The sequence below is a fragment of the Orcinus orca genome, chromosome 13 (assembly GCF_937001465.1).
Source record: "Orcinus orca chromosome 13, mOrcOrc1.1, whole genome shotgun sequence".
Lineage (NCBI taxonomy): Eukaryota > Metazoa > Chordata > Mammalia > Artiodactyla > Delphinidae > Orcinus > Orcinus orca.
The window spans coordinates 25852233-25872594 of NC_064571.1; the positions used below are offsets into that span (position 1 = coordinate 25852233).

General features: G+C 46.8%; 1 protein-coding gene across 2 annotated transcripts; it reads left to right on the forward strand.

Annotated features, from left to right (window-relative positions):
- The first annotated feature begins 8507 nt into the window (after positions 1-8507).
- BOLA3 (bolA family member 3) lies at positions 8508-19035 on the forward strand. Of its 2 annotated transcripts, none has more exons than XM_012535649.3 (4): positions 8508-8664; positions 10841-10964; positions 13307-13395; positions 18790-19035. In XM_012535649.3, exons 1-4 carry the CDS (start codon positions 8611-8613, stop codon positions 18853-18855), a joined length of 333 nt encoding a protein of 110 aa, XP_012391103.1. In that variant the 5' UTR covers positions 8508-8610; the 3' UTR covers positions 18856-19035. The 2 variants fall into 2 exon arrangements, with proteins under 2 accessions (XP_012391103.1, XP_033256429.1); XM_033400538.2 differs by lacking the exon at positions 8508-8664 and adding an exon at positions 8770-9973.
- The last annotated feature ends 1327 nt before the right edge of the window (positions 19036-20362 follow it).

Genomic DNA, 20362 nt, shown 5'->3' on the forward strand with positions numbered 1-20362 from the left:
AAACTAACTAAAGATGGCCACATTTAGGACAGTAGTAGAGGCAGCTTAATAATGGGACATAAATTTTAAAATTTGTTGGTAATTTGGGAATTCAGGTAATTCAGAATGTCCTTTTTTTTAAAAAAAAATAAAAACATTACTAGGTTCCCAAGCTAATCTGGCTTAACCAACAATGCATCTAAACATTGGGGTTAACATTATTTGTTTACATACAAGGCCAGGGAGTTGAGAACAGGAGAGTTGGAGGAAGGGGAGAGAATAGGGAGAGGATGACACCTTTCTGACTTGGCTGGAGGGCCAACCTTTGATTAAAGTTGGAAGAAATCAGTCTCTCTTTGACTCCTCTCAATCTTGATTTATCTCCCTGAGTAACACTCATTCGCCTGGCTCCTCCTAATCAGAAGTCATCTCTCAGTGTCTGATCACTGCCCTTCACACCTGACTAAAATCATGGGTTGGACAGTACTTGCTAAATTATGCAGTTAATCCTATGGTGCTTTAATTTCCAGGCCTTTAAAAAAAACTTCTGGCCTGGAAAGTTTTTTTTAAAGGCCTGGAAATTAAAGCACCATAGGATTAACTGCATAATTTAGCAAGTACTGTCCAACCCATGATTTTAGTGCAGGTTTTTGTTTAAATAGTGCAACTTCCTTGTACTACAGTTTTTGTATTGACAGCCAGATGTATCCTTTATTCTCCAAACTGTGAATAAAGTGATTTTTAGTGAGCTGCCAGCTAACAAAGTATTTCCTTTCATCTTAGACTTGTAGATCCCTAGCTCATGTAGCTGCTTGAGAAATGCACATCTGTATTCATGATTACATTGATAACAGCAAGAGGAAGGTTTTTCTAGTAATGCAAGAGGAACAATTCTGGTGGTGATTTTAATTTTTCAAATATTGTTGAGGTTTCTTGATTATACTCTTGGCCTCCTCTCTGAGCAGTGAGGTCACATTAGAAGTGGAGAAGCTTCTAAACATAACATCATCACCTTATAAGCATAAATAAATCATTACTGAAGAGTATAAGTCCTAGAAATTTGTTTCTAAGCAACTCCAGTCATGATGCTGTTGTTACCCTTGCCTGGTTGTATGAGGCTGTCTCTCCTGTCTAGAATTCTGGCCTGAAAATACCAGCTGGTACACCAAACTAAGCAGCTTCAACAGGGACATTATTTCCTCCTAATATCAGTTCAGTAACTGGATTTGGTTTTTTACTATTGTACAATTCTGGCAAAGAGGGAAGATAAGTAGTTCCTCAGTGTTCCTTTGTTTTGCATTAGATTTTGATATTTCAGACTGTAAAGGGCTTTGGGGGATGCTATTGATATTACCTGTGATAGCAGTAATTTTATTGAAGCAACTGCATTGAAATTCACTTGGGTTTTCTCTCATTATCAGGTTCTTTTCCAAACAAGTATTCTGTAAATCCAAATGGATTACCAGTGTGCTATAGATTTATTATAGAACAACATTCTATGTTTGGTCTACATTTAAAATAGTTTAAGTTAGTCTTGGTTATCATCTAAAATATTTTTAAATGTTCTTTACATGAAAATTTATTTTGTATTTTTAAACCTTTAGGGGCTTTATCTATTTTTCTAAGTCAGTTAACTGTACTTTTAAAAAAATATATTTTGTATCTACTTTTGTAACTTCATCAGAATAAAATATATTGAAAGAAAGGAAGGACTGATGAAAGTATGTCTCAACACACTTGTTTCTATTTAAATGTGAAACTTGAGATTTTTGCAGGTTCTGTGGAAGGTTACCTTTGCTTATCATTTAGTAGCAAAAATGTTTTCTTAACTCTTAGAAGAAAGGGAAGTTCCTAAATGAACTAAACATCTTGTAATAGCAGGCCCACCCCCAAGGAACAGACTGTGCCTCTGGATGCAGTGGCTAAAACCTGTCCCAGACAAAAAATAAGTTGTCTCCTTCTTACCATGCTAACCAAGCTCTTGACCTTTTTTGTACATTCCTGGTTGTGAGATTGAGAAAAGGGAAGAGGTAAGACTAGACTTACTAATTTTCTGACCTTGAAATTTAGTACTCGGCTTATCCATAAGACACCTCTCCCCACATCAAACACATTTTTCATTATTATAGGAGAAGTATTATTTTTAGAGTTTCAAATGACAGATACCTAATTTTAGGTCCATTCAAAATATCATTGCTAGAATTGTTTCGACCTTTTTTTGAGTAGAGTTAATGAAAACTTAACGAATGTGGCTAAATAATATGGGTTAACACTCATTTTGTATAAAGGTATGGGTAAGCTAGTAATCAAAATTTGGACTTTCTTTTTTGATGGTTATATTTCAGTAAACTTAAAATCTGTTGCAAAAGTGTTAAGTTTGTGAAGGTGTCTAATGGCTAAGTTTGAAAGCTATTTTAAACTTTATAAATGAGTAGAAGAACTCGAATAATATTTGGGAGAGCCAGAGTCTGGCTTTGAAGCTGCACAGCCAGAAACAGTGTCCAAACCATGCTTTGAGCCTTCTTTAGCAAATACCCCAGTGCTGTTGAGGTAGTTTTGGACACTGTAGCCTGCATTGTTGTTGCTGACCACTAGATGTCAGTGAGCCTTACCTCCTCCCCAAAGCTAGATGCATCTGCCTTGACCAGAATAAAGGATTTTACCTAGCACCTCCTTCCTTTCGTGTCTCTTCCTAATCAAAAGCTTAAATGGTGGCTCCCATTGGCAGATCCTAGGTCACATAGCTCTCTTCTGGCTGCAAGAGGGGCTAGGAAAAAGTTTCTGGATTTTACTTGGGGTTCAGAGTTCATAGCAAATTGTTGAACAATCCTGGATGGTCCCAAAGCTTGGACAGGCTGCTGTTCTGTGAACTTTTTGCTCCTGTTCTGTGAAAAGATGAGTTTTCACTATAATGTAAGTATACTTACATTATAGTGAAATGTGAGTATACTGTTTAGCTCAGCTGACATTTTTTTATAGCAGATTTGCTAACTGAAGGAAGTAGATTATTGATTCAGATTCTGACCAAACTCTTCGTCTTGTGGCTGACCAGCATTTTGAATATCACTTCCTTAGAGGAATCTACCTGTTTTAGGGGAGACTTCTAGCAGGTTTATCTCATTTAATCCTTACAGCAATCTGTTGAAGGGGTGACAGTTGAGAGGTATGTTAGGAATTTTTCAGTGTTTTTTAGACTATGTCACAAAAGCTCAGACTTCGAATACATAGTGAGGTGGGTCTCCTTCTCTGGCTTGCATTTGTAAAAGTTCTGTGTACTCAAGAGTGCTAGGAGACTCTGTAAAATAAAATGACTGCAATTAAAAAATCATCCCAATGAGGTAAAAAAAAAAAAAGATATATCCAAATAGATCCTACTTAAGGAATTTTCTGCAGTTAGCTCAGATATAAGTATGAAAGCTGGGAGTGATCATGGACTGATACAAGTGAAGAGGAGAGAATCTCAAGTTCAGGGCAAAAAGAGTAAATGCAGAAGGGATAGACCCATTTCTAGAGACTAAAGGCATTATGCTTCTAATCATAAAGTAAAACTGGCCTTTTTAAAAAAAATAATTTTATTTATTTATTCTTGGCTGCATTGGGTCTTCGTTGCTGCATGAGGGCTTTAGTTGCGGTGAGCAGGGGCTACTCTTCGTTGCAGTGTGTGGGCTTCTAATTGCAGTGGCTTCTCTTGTGGCGGAGCACGGGCTCTAGGCGTGCGGGTTTCAGTAGTTATGGCACATGGGCTCAGTAGTTGTGGCGCATGGGCTTAGTTGCTCTGCGGCATGTGGGATCTTCCCGTACCAGGGCTCAAACCCGTGTCCCCTGCATTGGCCACTGCACCACCAGGGAAGTCCCTCACTCTATTTTTTATGCCACCAATCCTCTTCTTTTGCATTTTTCATCCAAGTCCTAAAACTGGCCTTTGATTTGCTTCTATTATAAAAAATTATGTGAAGTTACGTTGGAACTAATTTGGAAGCCTAAGATCGTGAGATTGTTCTGAAAATCCTTTTCTAAAAAGGTTCAGATTCATACTGTGGAGCTAGAATTGTTAAACCACTGTCAGTCACGTGCATACCCTTTTTGTCCCATGCCATGCTGGGCCTTTGACATAGGTTACTAAAGCAAGATCCTGTCACGGAGTTTATGGACCAGTGCGAAAAACAGACATATACATAAATTGATAGTTCTAAAGGGCTATTTTGTGTAGTAAAAGTTATGCAGAAGTTACGGTTTAGTTTACTGTGGGGCAGTCAGAGGTGAGTAGGAGCTCAAAAGATGGGTAGGGGCTTCCCTTGTGGCACAGTGGTTGAGAGTCTGCCTGCCGATGCAGGGGACACGGGTTTGTGCCCCGGTCCGGGAAGATCCCACATGCCGCGGAGCAGCTGGGCCTGTGAGCCATGGCTGCAGACCCTGCGTGTCCGGAGCCTGTGCTCTGCAACGGAAGAGGCCACAACAGTGAGAGGCCCGCGTACCGCAAAAAAAAAAAAAAAAGGGTAGTTACCAAATAACCAGAATTGTTGCATGGTTTGCATAGGGAGGTATAAGCAGTCCAGTATTAGTGAAGGGTATATTTCAGTTGGACAGGTAGGTAGGGGTTAGATCATATGAAAGCACTTGGATTTTTACCTGTAGGTGATGACTCTGAAGGATTTTAAGTAAGCAAATAAATGGACAAATTTTCGTTTCAGATGGCTCTGATAGCAGTGTGGAAAGCTGAGGGTAAGAGGAGGATACTAAAGCTTTAATTAATTAAGTTAGGTATTAAGCCCCAGTTTGGTGGTGTGGCCTGGCATAAGTGACCCCATTTGGGGCCTGTGGTTTTCTTTTTAATAATAGGAGTCGGAGCTTCCCTGGTGGCACAGTGGTTGAGAGTCTGCCTGCCGATGCAGGGGACACGGGTTCGTGCCCCGGTCCGGGAGGATCCCACATGCCGCGGAGCAGCTGGGCCCGTGAGCCATGGCCGCTGGGCCTGTGCGTCCGTAGCCTGTGCTCTGCAACGGGAGAGGCCACAACAGTGAGGGTCCGCGTACCGCAAAAAAAAGGAGTCAGGCTTCCCTGGTGGCGCAGTGGTTGAGAGTCCGCCTGCTGATGCGGGGGACATGGGTTCGTGCCCCGGTCTGGGAGGATCCGGCGTTCCGCGGAGCAGCTGGGCCCGTGAGCCATGGCCGCTGGGCCTGCGCATCCAGAGCCAGTGCTCCGCGGCGGGAGAGGCCACGGCAGTGAGAGGCCCGTGTACCGAAAAAATAAATAAATAAATAAAAATAATAGGAGTCATTCAACTAATACTAGAATGAATGAGCATACTTTTAGCTGATCACTTTGAACAACAAATGTAGGTTCATCTGATATCAGGTGGCCTTGGCCTGCAGCGGCTTGAAGCAAGATTTCGGTTCCCTGGCCAGAGATTGAAGTCAGGCCATGGCAGTGAATCCTAGCCACTAGACCACCAGAGACAGTGGCCAGTGACAAGGCCCTGGCCTGTCGGTTTTTAGAAATGAATTTCCACAAGGAGATGGAAAGTAGTGAAACAAATGAAGTGTTTATTAGGAGGAAAAAGAGTATGTGTGAATAGACACACACAGGCGGACTCAAGAGTCATGCCCTCGTGGTAGTTTGGATCACTTAATATGGGGCATTTCTTCCGGGTTTCTTCTGGCCAATCATCTAGCATTGCCTGGCTCTGAGTCCGTATTTGGTTTATCGCAGGGTCCTCCCTGTGTGCGTGCATCTCTTAGCCAAGATGGCTTCTAGTGAAGAGGCCTATGGGTAGGTTGACATCATCTACTATGTGTAGTCGGGAAGGTCTCCTTGACGTCAAGGATGAGAAATATGTGGTCTCTTTGTCTCTTATGTGGTCAGGGCTCAGCTCCTCTCTGCCCCTGCCATTACTGTTATCTTAAAGTGTCCACTGGAGGCAAAGTCTAGCTATTTACCCTGTTCCTTTTGTTACTTCTATCTGGAAGTGTAAACAGAAGGCTGTCTGTAAATGTCTCCTGTCTCACGTCCAACTGTTACCCCACACCTGGGTTTGCCTCTTGGTGGGTGTCAAGCCAAATGACACAACCAAGTCAAAGAGGAGGAGAAGGGAGGATTTATTGCAGCAAGTAATAACACTGGGGATCTTTCCCAAAGCAGTATCTCCCCAAGAGCAAAACTGGAGAAGTTTTAAGCTAAGGGTACATGCATATTCATGAAGGGGCTTGAGCAGAGGAGAATTCAGTCTAGAATTGGGGCACAGGTGGACAGAGTCAAAGTTTTAGTTGAAGTCACAAGGGTCAGGAAAGATCAACATAATTTCTTAGCTTCCAGTTGATCTGGTGGCTGAGCTCTCAGGGCGGGTGGGGATGGTGTTTGAATTCTGCAGAACAACTCAAGAGTGTGTGCCAGGCTAATCTTTACCGTTGAAACAGAACTGGGAGTCTTTATAAGTGATTTATTATCTTTGCGATTGTTACTACTCTTCCTGGGTTACAGTCGTTTGTTCCTGCATTCTTTTATTTCCTTAAAATCATTAATTACTGAGACCTATTCAAGGGCAAGTGTTGTGGCCAGGCTTAGATCACAAAATGACTTAGGCCAGAAATGGCTCATGTCAAGAAAGCCATGCCTGATTCTCTTTCTCCGGGGACCTCCTACCCTATCTGCTTGCACAACCCATCCAAGTGCAACACCAAACATGTTGATTGTATAAGCCAGAATGCAATACGAAAAAGCTGGTACATCCTTCAGTGTATACCAGACCACATGCTGCAAATATCCTACTAGAGAAAGGGCTTGGCTGAATTTTGGCTTTGATATCTATCTGAAGCATTCCAGCAGTGGGGCAGATTTGCTGATAATCATACTGAAACCACAGAAATGTGTCTCGGGGCTCCAAGGAGCTCTGGTTCTTTATGGCTCAGCGCAGAAAGAATGCAGCAAGAGGCAAAGTGATAGATAAGTGATTTATTAGAATAGGATGCTTGTGAGGTTACAAGCAACTGGCAAGAAGGGTGCTGCCTCGAGAGCTTGGTGGACTACAGTTCTGTGATCAAAGGAGAAGTGGGGAGGGGGAGAAGACCACCACCTTCCTCATTCTTCAGTAGACGTCAAGCTTCTGTCATCAGTTCCTCCTCCATGTCAGGCGGGGGAGTTTTCTTGTCCCTACATGGTCAAACTGGGACTGCCGTGGCACAATGGAAATGAGCAAAAAGGCAGTAACAGGGCTTCCCTGGTGGCGCAGTGGTTGAGAGTCCACCTGCCGATGCAGGGGACACGGGTTCGTGCCCCGGTCCAGGAAGATCCCACATGCCGGGGAGCAGCTGGGCCTGTGAGCCATGGCCACTGAGCCTGCGCATCCGGAGCCTGTGATCCGCAACGGGAGAGGCCACGACAGTGAGAGGCCCGCGTACCGCAAAAAAAAAAAAGGCAGTAACATATACTAAAATGTGATAAATCATCTCAGCTTTCAGTATAATGTCACCTTTTCCTTATATTACTGTTTTTAGTGCGTAAAGAGAAGTATGTCTTAGGCATCATCAACTTCCTGAACTTACTGGGTAGGATGTGGGTCTCATTACACCATTGTTTTATTGTTTTGGGGCATGTCTCATGCTTCTGTTGCATGGTTTTGTTGCTAGGCAAGCCTGCTTGGATTTGTGATTAAGCAAACCTACTTTCTTGGGTGATCGTTAACTTACAGGGGTCTTCTATACTTTTTTATTTACTTATGATTCCTCAGTGGGATTAACTATTTAATCACCTACTTTGTTCCTTTACTCAGTCCCTATCAATACCGGTCCCCGATGGTGTCAGTTTCCACTGCATTGTGAAGAATCCAAGGTCTGTGTTTCCAGCAGCATCTCTGCTGGGCCGTGTCCTGCAGGCACCTTAGACTCAGACGAATCCAAAACTGAAGTTAGTCGACCCCCTTCACCCCAAACCTAGTTCTCCTCTACTCATTTCATTGTCCAAGCCAGAACCCTGAGGGTCCTCCCTGCTACCTTCATCCCCTCATCCACCAATCGGGTCACTCCAGTCCATTCACCTCCCAGGTGTCTCAGTCCACTCCTCCCATCCGTTCTGCTGCTGCTGCTGTAGTTCAGGCCTCAAGTCTCACTTGGACCATTGCAATAGCCTTGGGACTTCTGTCCTCGTCTCCAATTTCAGCCTCCTTCTGTCCCCGCTCCTTGCAGGAGCGAGTGATCTTTCTAAAACGCGAATCTGAAAACGACTCCCCTGCTTAAAATCCTCTCCTGGTTCCCTCCTGGAGGGAGAAACCCAAGCTCCTCAGTTTAGCAGCAAGTTTTCGGGTGGGTAGTTGGAATGGAGGCGTTCCACCTAGGGCCCCAGGGTCCTTGGGACGAGGGAAAGTCCTGCAGGACCGAGCACCTAGCACCGTCTTCTAGGCAGAGGAGGAAGGACCCGCTGGGGGAGAGCCTTGGGAGGCAGGGGAAGCCGGTGCCAGAGCCAGGGCAGAAGACAGGGCCCTGGGCGTGGGGGGGCGGCGTGGGCGGGGCGTGCGGGGGCGGCTCGCGGCCTCCGGACGGCAGGGGGCGGCCTAGCCCGTGGCGGCGGCGGCCCTGGACCCAGGCTCCGCGTCTTTTGGGCGACAAAGCGACCTCAGACGGCGGGCCGCGTCGGCCGGGCATGGCGGCGTGGAGCCCGGCCGCGGCAGCGCCTCTGCTCCGCGGAACCCGTCGGGTGAGCGCGGGCGGGGACCGGGCTGCTCTCCCCTGGGCGGGAGCTGCGCTGGGACCGCGGGGCCGGCCGCGGCCGCGGCCGCGGAAGTGGTCCACCGAGGGAGGCGCGCTGGGCCCAGGGCCTACCCTTCATTTCTCTTATTCACTCCCTCGTTGGTTCGTTCATTTAGTGGGCCCGGCTACGGGCACTGGGAGAAGTGTCAGGCCCGGCGCGTGCTGGGGGAGCTCCCGAACGGAGTGGGGGTTGAGGCCGAGGGGAATAGGTAGTTATAATACAGCGGGCACGGAAAAAGCAATGTTGATTTACTGAGCCGAAGACATGGGACTCATAGCCCGGAGTCGCGGCGTGCGTGCCGGGGACTGTTGGCTGGGTCAGGGCTCCGGAAAGTCCGCCTGGCTTCTGTGACCTTGACCCTCCCCAAATCCCATACTCCCGGGGTAGGAAGCCAGCAGAGGGCACTCACCACGCGCCCTGCTAATTTTCTCTCCGCCGTTTCTGATTCATTCTTTCCTCACTTCATCCACTTCTTTCGCTTTCCTCTCACATTCCTCCTTCTCTTGGACCTGCCTCCCCCAGGCATGAAGGACACTTCTGCTGGTGACTCTCAGAGTGGACAGTCGGCTTTCCGGGGATTTTGTCAGTAGATTACTGGTTTAAAGGCCGCTGCCTGCAGATCAGCTGAGATGAGGAAAAGGCTTCTCCCAAGGAGTCAGCAGTGCTAACCACCCTCACTCCTTAGTGATTGCCGCTTCTGCGTGCCACCTGGCTACCCTCTGCCTTTGCCCCCCAGGGCACTGTCTTCAGAGGAGGTCCCATTCCCCCCTGCCCCCCCAGTCTTACCCAGGCCCACAACTTAAGATTCTGTCCCTGTATACATCACTCAGACAGCCTCCCTCCAGATCTTTCTCCTGACCTGCATTTCAGTTGCCTGCTAGAATCAGGACTTCTTTGCAGGTGCCCAGTACATATGCCTTGAATCGTGTGGTTCTTCCCCTGCTCATTCATTCATTCACTCATTCATCCATAACCCAAGTCCTCCTGAGGGCCTGCCCTGGGTCAGCTCTAGAAGACTGCAGTAACAAGACAGACCTAGTCTTGGCCTCCAAGACCAGTTGGTGAAAGAGTCAATGCACAGGGCATTTTAAAGGAGGCGCTCTGAGGTTCTATAACCCAGGACCCTGCTCTGGGCCGTCAGAAAAGGCCTGAGGTTGGGCAGGACTGAGGAGGAGAAGGGATGTTACCTTCAGCACCAGCACTTGATGAACAGCGCTCCCTCCACCTGCCTTCCTCCTCCAGTCAGGGATGCCTGGTACTCCTCCCTTTGTAATGATACCATTATCTGGGAATCTTTCCTGACTTACTTCAAAAGGCACTGGTACTTTGGCACCAAGAAGCCTGTCTAACAAAGTCCAAAATCTTTGGCCTGACACTGAAGGCCTGCCATGCTCTATTTTCAGTCTCCCCTTTCAGCATGTGCTCAGCCCAGCCAAGGGGCTGCTGACATGGTTTTGTGCTCTTTCATCCATAAGCGTTGAGACACATTCCCATCAGGAGCACTGGGTCCTTAGGGTAGCCATTGGGGGAGGGGGGAGTGTTACTGTCAGTGGTAAATAATCTAAAAATGTTCTGACTTCAGGTCCTTTAATAGAATTCTGTTTCTTCTCCCAGTAAGAATTGCAAAGGGTAGCTGGCTTATTGAGCAGTAGGTCACAGGGTTACACCCCACTGGAGAGAATGTAGAATGTTAATCAGGCTTAAAGGGTGGGTGGCATTTGGCCCCATCAGTACATGGTCAGTGGCATGCTGGCCTAAGCAGGGCATGCCTGAGCCAGGCTGCTGCCTGGCCTCTCCTGACTCTGCATCTTATTAAGGGATCCAACCTTGGCATATTACTTAGTGCTTCAGGTGCCTCACTTATTAAACCGTCATCATGTTAGTGTCTCACTGTCATGAGGAGTTAAACACTTGTTGATTTAAGTTGGGGCCCTTGTTATCTCTAGAGTCAAAGTGAGTTATTTACAACTCCACTCCCCCCTCAAAAGAAGTTTATTCTGCATCCTGGAGAGCTTAAATGGACATCAGACACCATGCAGTCCCCCTGACTTAGCTCAGGGCCCTGCCTTGCAGGGGAGGGCAGGGGGGGCCTGCACAGTGACTCTCCTCTGTTCTGTGGCAGCTTCCTCTTCTCCACTGTGCCCAGCGTATGTTTGCCTCGCAGACTGAGGGGGAGCTCAAAGTGACCCAAATTCTCAAAGAAAAATTTCCTCAAGCTACAGCTATCAAAGTCACTGACATTTCAGGTAAGGTTTTCTCTCATCTTTCCCACAGAGTTTGGTAAGATTTTACCCGCTGGAGGGGTAGAGGGCAGGAGGCTTGAATGGAACTCGCCATCAGTGGCTTCTCAATACATGTGGCTTTTAGACACATAGACCTTGGCCTCTCCCGCTGCAAGGGTGGAGGTGGGGATGCAGAAACATTGGCGGGGAGCTGCGAGGACTTGTGGTTGCAGGCTTGGCGCAGCTCAGATTTAGGTCTCTCTCAGTCACCCTGGGGCTCTGGTCCACAGCCTTTAATTTGACTTTGAGATGAGCCAGACTTTAATTTCCCCACATTCTTCTGACACCCTAGAATGCCAGAGCTAGAACAGACTCCAGGAAGACGAGCCCAGAGAGGTCTAAGAACCTGCCTAGCCCTTCACAGGGCATAGGTGGCAGAGCCAGAACCCAGGGCAGACTCTGTCCTGAGCCCAGTGACCAGCCCCAGACAGGCCCTGCCTTTCTCAGATGGCCGCTGTCACCTCAAAGTTCAGGCTGACTGTGAGTTAGGAGCAGGCTGGGATATCAACTTCTGCCCACACCAGACGGGGAAGATAAGGCCTTTATCTAGACACACATGTGGAAGAGCTGGCCAGGGGTGGCATCTCCCACACCCAGACCCAGTCTTTGTCACTCTGCATTGCTCGAGGGCTCACTGGCTTCTCTGGGAACATAACATTTACAAGGATAGGGAGAAAGTTTAGAAAGTAGTTTTACTCTGGACACTATAGGAAATTAACCCATCTAAAGATCTGTTGGAATGGTAGGTTGGGTGAGCCCTCTGCAGGGGTCCCAGGGCAATGCTGAGGTCTTTTTTTTTAAAAAATTTATTTATTTAATTTAATTTATTTTTGGCCGCGTTGGGTCTTCATTGCTGTGCGCGGGCTTTCTTTAGTTGCAGCGAGCGCAGGCTACTGTTCGTTGCAGTGGGCGGGCTTCTCATTGTGGTGGCTTCTCCTGTTGCGGAGCATGGGCTCTAGGCGCGTGGGCTTCAGTAGTTGTGGCTTGTGGGCTCTAGAGCGCAGGCTCAGTAGTGTGGAGCACAGGCTTAGTTGCTCTGCGGCATGTGGGACCTTCCCGGACCAGGGCTCGAACCCGTGTCCCCTGCATTGGCAGGCGGATTCTTAACCACTGTGCCACCAGGGAAGTCCCAGTGCTGAGGTCTTGATGTCACCAGTCTTGTACCTGCCTCAGGCCCAGTTAGGGGAGAGCTGGAACTTGACCTCCAGTCTCACTCTGCCCAGCCCTGGGTAGAGTGCAGAAAGGGGATCAAGGCTAGGAACCTTGGTTTAGCCAAAGCTTAGCCTCCTAGAACCCATGAAAAAAGCTTAACAAAGCCTATTGAGTTCTTTCTTGCCGCTTTGTGTCATGCAGGAGCAGCACATTTTATTATCATCAGTCATCAGCACTAGCTTTCCAGCCATGTGGAGACAAAGCTCGGGTTGGGGGTGGATGGGTCCACACAAGCTCTGCCTTGAGAGCATCCCCAGACAGCCACCCACTCCCTGCCGCAGCCCAGGGGGAAACCCTTAATGCTGCTTGTAGAGCAGGGGCGCTGGAGAGCCCAGCTCCGTGACCAGCATGTTTTCACTGTTTATTGTAATGCTGTGTCCCTGTCTCTCACGCTTCCTTGTTCCTTTTATTTTGGATAGTATTGCACGTAGTTTTTGAATCACATTTTAGTGTGTTTTTGCATTTTTAAAAATACCAATTGGGGCTTCCCTGGTGGCGCAGTGGTTGAGAGTCCGCCTGCTGAGGCAGGGGACATGGGTTCGTGCCCCGGTCCGGGAGGATCCCACATGCCGCAGAGCGGCTGGGCCCGTGAGCCATGGCCACTGAGCCTGCGCTTCCGGAGCCTGTGCTCCGCAATGGGAGAGGCCACAACAGTGAGAGGCCCGCGTACCGCAAAAAAAAAAAAAAAAAAAAAAAATACCAATTGCTAGTCCTTTGGGAGGTGGAGCACTGAAATTCAGTCCCTCCCACCTTCTTCCATGGCATTTGCTGGCTTAATAAAAGGAAATAGTAGGAAAACCTACATTTCCTAGGCTTTACATGTTTTGTGCCTTATCTTTCCTACCCCAAAAGCAAAATTCTGGGCAGTGCAAGTGCCTTACAAAAGGAAGAGCATGTTTTGGATTGAGGCAGCCTGCCAGGAGGAGGACATGGTCAGATTGTAAGCCATGATCCTCTAACAATCTTAGCAACTTTCTACAGAATGATAACATTCAGACCTTCTTTGGATTGTGTGGTACTTACTTCAAGGACATAAGGAACTGTGGCTGCTGTAACTTAATAATTGAAACACTTTCAAATCACATTTATTTCAGGAGGCTGTGGGGCCATGTATGAAATTCAAATTGAATCAGAAGAATTTAAGGAGAAGAGAACTGTCCAGCAGCACCAGATGGTAAATCAGGTCAGTAGAGGCCTTGCCACTGGTCTCCGCATCTGAAAGGGCCTGCAAGTGGGGATGGTATTGTACCACCAGTCCTAGGAAAGAATAATGCAATACCACAATCATGTGAACAGGACTCAGGATCTGAGAAAAACATAAACAAACTATCTGGGATTGGATTGTAGGCAGATATGAATTTTATTCAAAATTGAAAACAAGCCACCCAATAGTTATTTTGCATTTCCCTGTATAGTGCTACCGATGTTTACTGTGTACTGTTATTGTTGCATATTGAATAGTATTTGTAAACACAGGAGTACTAAAATATATATGTTTTTGTAGATTTGAACATTTTTTTAAGCCTCTTTTAGGACTACTAAAGTAGTCCTAAATTGGATAAATTGAAGGATGGCCTGATTGAGAATTGCTCCAGCTGCCCTGGACCCAGTGACAACAGCAGGGGTCCGGAACATCAGATTAAACCAGACTAAGGCCCAACGTATTCATTTTCTATGCTTATTTTACTTGGAATTTATTCCAGCCTTGACCCTTGGGCCTATGTCTATAAACTCACCCCGTTCAGCCAGTGTGTTTGACATCATTCTGGAAAGTTGCACTTTGTGAACTAGTTTAACTTTTGTAAAGCACAGCTCTGGTCATGAAAGTCGAGTCCAGGTGTTCCAGACTGCTCTTCCAGGCCTTTCCCCACCCTTCTTGGCCTAGAGTCTACCTCTGAGCCCTGCCCATTGGTCTCTCCATGCATCTGGACCTTTGTCCAGATCAGACCTCCTACCTGGGCTGCCCCTCCCTCACTCCTCTGCCAGGCTCAAATGCTGTCTTCCCACCTGCCTGGCAGGGAATGAATGCCCTCCACCGCCTGACTCCAGGCTTTTCTGGCTTGTGTCCTGGAAACTTAGGTCCCTGCCTCCATCCCTTGGCCCTGCGAGCCCTTTGTGGTCTGGTTTCTTGTTGGATCCATCTTTGGATTCCTCGTGGAGTCCACCTTCACTTGGATGTGGGCACATACAGCCCTAAGGCGTGCTGGTGGTCTGACTGGGCAATCTGGGGTGGAACAGCAACCACTTCTGTCCTCCAGAAGCACTTCTAGCTCCATGTGATCCCAGGGATTGGAGCCAAGGTAGAAGACAAGGCAGGGAAGACCCAACTGGCCCAGATCATCCCCAACTGGTAGGACTTTGTTATCAAAACTACTCAGGCTGCCTAGTGCAACTGGGCTCCTGGGGGTGCTGTTAAGTACAGCACATCCCCTGGCCTGAAGCCATGGTTACAGGGATGCAGGTTCTGGAGTTGGACTGCCCACATTTCAAATCTGGGCTCTGCTACTTTCTGCTGTGTGACCTTGAGCAAGTTACTTAATCTCCCTGTGCCTCTGTTTCCTAATCTGTAACAGGGAGAGTAATAGGATTTGCCTCAAAGGGCTCTTTTGAGGATTAGTGGTAAAGTCATGTAAAGCACTGAGAACAGTGTCTGACACATGCTAAGTCCTTCATAAATGTCAGCTGCTGTCACCATCATCATCACTGTTACCTATAAATGCTGTGAGGAACCTGCCACAAGTTCAGGGGGCAGCAGTTTTCCTCTGCTTGGGAGAATGTCACCTACATCATCTTGGGCTCAAGGTTTCCTTTGGGCCCCTACTGAACATGTACCTTCCCTGGCCCCGTCCTTGCTGGAGAACCTTGCTCGTTTGTCTGTCATTGCCCTGGAAGCAGACTATGCAGGCCAGGTCCAGGTCTGTTTTCTTTTTCTTTTCTTCTTTCTTTTTTTTTGTAATTTTTATTTTATATGGGAGCATAGTTTATTAACAATGTTGTATTAGTTTTAGGTGTACAGCAGAGTGATTCACTTATACAACCCAGGTCTGTTTTCTTCACTGCTGTGTCCCCAACACCTAACAAAGGACCTGGTACATAAAACAGCTCAATCAGTGTTTGTTGAGAGTTTATAGAGAGTAAGGAGAGCTGGCCTGGGTTTTCTAATTGATTTACAGAGAAATTAAATGTTTAATGCCTGAAAGGCTTTCCACTTCAGAGAATTCACCTCCTGGCATTGGTGTACTTTTAACCTGGAGCAGCTACTGCCTGGGTTACCATAGCAGCCGCTTTGCTGGGCCAAGCACTGCTTGCCGTGGGGTGGGTGAGGCAGGAGGCAGTGGCAGAGGGCGTCACCGCCATATGCTTTGGGCCAGGCCCCAGTGATGGCAGGATGATGAGGATTCCTTCCCCATCCATCCTGCCCCTGCCCTGGGGAGCAGCCACACAGAGGAGAGCAAGTGCCGTGTTCCCTCTGTGTCGGGCGAGCTGGTCCATCCCAGCTCCGCACGTTACAGTGCGACTAGAGCTTCAGATTCCTCGTTGGTGAAGACCACGTGAGGTGCTGGCCACACGTGCCCGCCTTGTGCTGGCATGGGAAGGGCGTTTGGTAAATAGCAGTTGCCCTCTCCCTTTCTCTGCCCTCTTTCCTGTCTGTTGTCCATCATCCTCCCCAAAGGGTGCCTCTGCCCTTGCTCCCCTACTCAGAACCCTTCGCTGGGCACCCTGGTTGCCCATGGAGCCCGTCCCACCCTCATCTGGGATTTCTGATCCTCTTTGTGGTCGGCCTCAGTCTCCCCTCCATGGGCCTGACTCAAAGCCAGGCTTTTCCTGGTGAATTGCAGCAGGTTCCCAGCCTTTCCTCACCTGCTCTCCTGGGCCCTGTGCCTGCTGCACCTCCGGCCGTCCCGCTCCTGGGCTACCTCCTGCACAAATGGCCAGTGCGGTAGCAAATGCTTCTTCCTAACAGTACCCGCAGCAGCGCTGAGCTGGCTTGTGGTCTGGCAGCATCCATCACAGTCTGTGCTGAATCCATTTCTTGTGGGCTTGAGTTACTTTCCTTACCTTTTTTATCATTTTCCCATGCCTTTTTCATTTGTGTCCCCAGCACCCAGCATAATGCCATGGGCATAGTGGGTGCTGAAAAATGTTTACCTACTGTACATCTTATAAACTGTGGGACTTTGGCCAAGTCATTTCCCTACTAGGGCCTCAGTTTCCTGACCTATTTAAAGTGACTCAAGTGATCTCTAAGGCCCTCTGTAGCTGTAAGATCCTGTGACCTGTGTTGGGGAGCCCTCTGAGGGCTGCAAGAGAGTGGGGAGAAGGCCCTGGAAGGGGAAGTGCATAGGGCTTAGGGATCAAAGCCTGGACGGTTTCTCTGTCCAGGGTCTTTCATGTGAAGCTGTGACTGGGCCCTCATCTAGCCACAGAGGCTTTAAGAATTGTGGCCGAGACACAGGGACAGCCTCTAGGGAACATTCCATGCCTGCAGAAAGCAGAGAGCATGTGGCTCAGGGCGCTGTGTTTCCCTCTCGCAGCAGTGACATGAGGCTTTTTCCAGGGGCATTTCTGCTTATCTGCAGAGCTGAGGGGCTTATTTGTGAATATGGAGATGGTGGGGCAGCTCATTGGCTCCCAACACAACCACAGCTCCTGGCATCAGGGGTGGCCAGGATGTCAGGATTCCCTGGGTTCAGGTTCTATCTCACTTGCTGTTACTCACGTGCTGACTTTGGACAAGGGATAAACTCTATTTCTTTTTTTTATCAAAGATGGAGATAGGACTAGATTATCTCTAAGGATCCTTCTGACTCAATAAACTTGACCGCATGTGTTAGTATTCTCTTTGTTGTAAGTGGCAGAGACAAAGTTAAAACGAGCATTAGCAAACAAAGGTAATTAATTGGCCCATGTAATGAAATTATCTAGATTCAGGGTCTTAAGTTCATCTGCTTGTTCTTTCATATTGTCTTTTTCTGAGCTTCCAGTTTCGGTATGTTGGCCTCATTTTCTCCTACTGGAGATGGGCTTTCTCTTCTTGGTGGGGAACAGGACTCCAAGTTGCCTCCAAGTGACAATATTCCAGTATGCAGGCATACCTCAGGGATATTGCAGGCTTGGTTCCAGACCATGAGGATAAATCAAGCACATGAATTTTTTTGGTTTCCCAGTGTATATAAAAGTTATGCTTACACTATATTGTATCTATCAAGTGTGCAATAGCATTATGTCTAAAAAAAAAACGATATATCTTAATTTTAAAATACTTTGCTAAAAAATTCTAATCATCATCTGATAATACAGGGATGCCACAAACCTTTAGTTTGTGAAAAAACACAATATCTGCAAAATATAGTAAAGCAAAGTGCAATAAGACAGGGTATATCTGTGGTGACCAAGAGAGAAGGCTCTACACTGAAAAATCCCAGGGAAGACTCTGATTGGCCCAGTTTGAGTCATGTGCCTCCCCTGGACCAGTCAGGCTGGTCCAGGGGCACATAGCTACCTCAGTACAGGTCAACTGGTAGTCCCACCAGCAGTACACAATTAAAGTGGAAAGGGAGAAGGGAGATTGCTGGATAGACTGGAAAAAAATGTCTACCCCACTGTGATGTCTTGGGCCTAGTATAAAAGGACTTAGACTCTCATGCCTCATTCAGGTCCTGTAGTGTGTCTCCTGGTACTGCAAGAGCTAAATATCTATTTGATTGTGGTTGCCCATTTACACTTGGGCCCTGACATCATTTGTAACCTTAAATCTCGTAATTTACAATTTTATTTTCTGATTTAGAGTAAAATTGGGGAATTGGTGCTGATTAGTGTGGTTTTATCTTTTTATTTAAAAAAAAATTTTTTTACATGAAGCTATATATTTTCTTTTATTCAAGTAATTTTTTAAAAATTTGGCTGTGCTACTCAGCTTGTGGAATCTCAGTTCCCCAACCAGGGATTGAACCCAGGCCTCTGCAGTGAAAGCTTGGAATCCTAACCGCTAGACCACCAGGGGACTCCCAGTGTGGTTTTAAAGAACAGCTGTTCTTTGCTCAAAATAGCAAAACACAAAAAACAGCCTGAAAGTTCTTCATTAGGGGACAGGCTAAAAAGTTACGATACATATAATGGAATGCTATGCTGATACAAAAAAGAATGAGGGCATGCTTTGTGCCTGATGTGGAAAGATCCCCAGTGTTAGGGGAAAAGAGAGTGCAGAACTGTGTTTGAAATACTATCATTTGTGTTTTAAAAAGGTATTGGCATGGAATATATATTAATATTAGTTTGAATATGCATTTTTAAATCCTTGCAAAGATGCACATGAAAATACCAACAGTTCTCTATTTGGTTTGGAGGTGGAAACTGGGGGACAGGTGTGGGAGGGAGACTTTACTGCATGCCTTTTATGCCTTTTGATTTTTGAGCCAGCTTAAATACTGATTCCAAAAATAAAAAGGAAACATTGTTAAAGAAAGTGTGTGCAAAGTTTCCTACAGAGATAGAGCTATATAAAAATACTCCCATAGAGACTTATTGTAATCAGTGTCAAATACAAAACAATGATGATGCTCTTCTGCTTCCTTAGGCACTAAAAGAAGAAATCAAAGGTATGCACGGACTGCGGATATTTACCTCTGTCCCCAAACACTGACCACGCCTTGGCTGCTTAGATGTTGCTGCTGAAACCTTGGATGTATCTTATTGCCACCATTCTTTCCTAGGCATATGACAAAAAATTTATCTATTTTGTTCATGGACATTTCCATATTGTAATTATAGAAGAATATGATATCTATTTAGATGTTAATTAAAGGCAACAGACAACTAAAAATTTTTTCATTACAAAAATATTTATTTAATCCTGCTCTGTGCTAGGCAACATTCTTCTTCTTTTTTTTTTAATATTTATTTATTTATTTGTGCTGGGTCTTAGTTGCAGCACAGGGGCTCCTTAGTTGTAGCTCACCTGCTCCTTAGTTGCGCCACGTGGGCACCTTAGTTGCAGCTTGAGGGCTCCTTAGTTGTGGCATGCGAACTCTTAGTTGTGGTATGCATGTGGGATCTAGTTCCCCAACCAGGGATTGAACCCGGGCCCCCTGCATTGGGAGCGAGAAGTCTTATCCGCTGCGCCACCAGGGAAGTCCTGGCAACATTCTTAATATGGGGATAATGTAATTAATAAGAAGCAGACCAAGAAAGACTATATGAAATTTTTGAACAGTCATGAGTAATGCTTTTAGTCCCTTTGCTTCAGAAGCATGTCCTTTTGTTCAAAGTGGTCTTGTCTTTGAACAGTTCTGTCCTGATGCTAGAGGCAGAATGGGGTGCCAGCTTCCTTGTCTTGTCAAGAAACTTTGTTTCTCCTCCTCTGTGAAACTGCTCAGGTCCCTTAATTTTACCAAAAAGAAAAGGAAAGACCCTTTGGTTTTGCTCTTCCCTTAGTTCACCACTCTGTTTCCCTTTCCTTCCAAACTTCTTACAAGAATGATCTTGGACCCTCAAGTTTCTTACTTCCTGGAGTGAACTCTGAGGAGTGTGGGCTGCCTGGATCAGGGTCTTCTTCACGTTTGAAGATCCCCCACCCTTTGCATCTTGGTGGGAGGTTGAGCCTGCCTCCAGTGTCAGAAGCTAAAAAGGCTTGCTTTCCTAGCTCCTTGGCAAACACGGCACAGGCAGATGATCTAGACTCAGCCAGATGGATCTGCCTTGAACTTTGCGTTGGGAGCAAGTGACGCTGAGAAGCGGGGCAGTGGCGTGTCCATTTTGGCAGCTGTGGCAGCAATGTCCAGTGTTCTGGGAGGTGTCGGTGTTATAGGCCGCTGTCTCTGGAGTCCATGGTGGTAGTCACTGTGTCTGCAATATGATCTGGGCTCTGGCCAGTTTTCCTCTTCCAGCCCATTTTCAGAAGCTGCTTCATCAATGTTCCCAGAAATTCTATGATTATCCCCATATCCTTTCACTGAATTCTTTTCTGCTCACATCGGCCTGGTCAGTATCTGTTGCTTACAACCGAGAGCTCTGATGGGTTCACCCGCCCCTCACAGTGTGGCTCCTGCCCTCCTGCTCCCATCTCTCCACTGGACAGCTTTATGAGAAATCACATCTACTGCCTCTCTCAGTCCTCCACATGACCTGTCGCCATAGCGATTGCAGGTTGA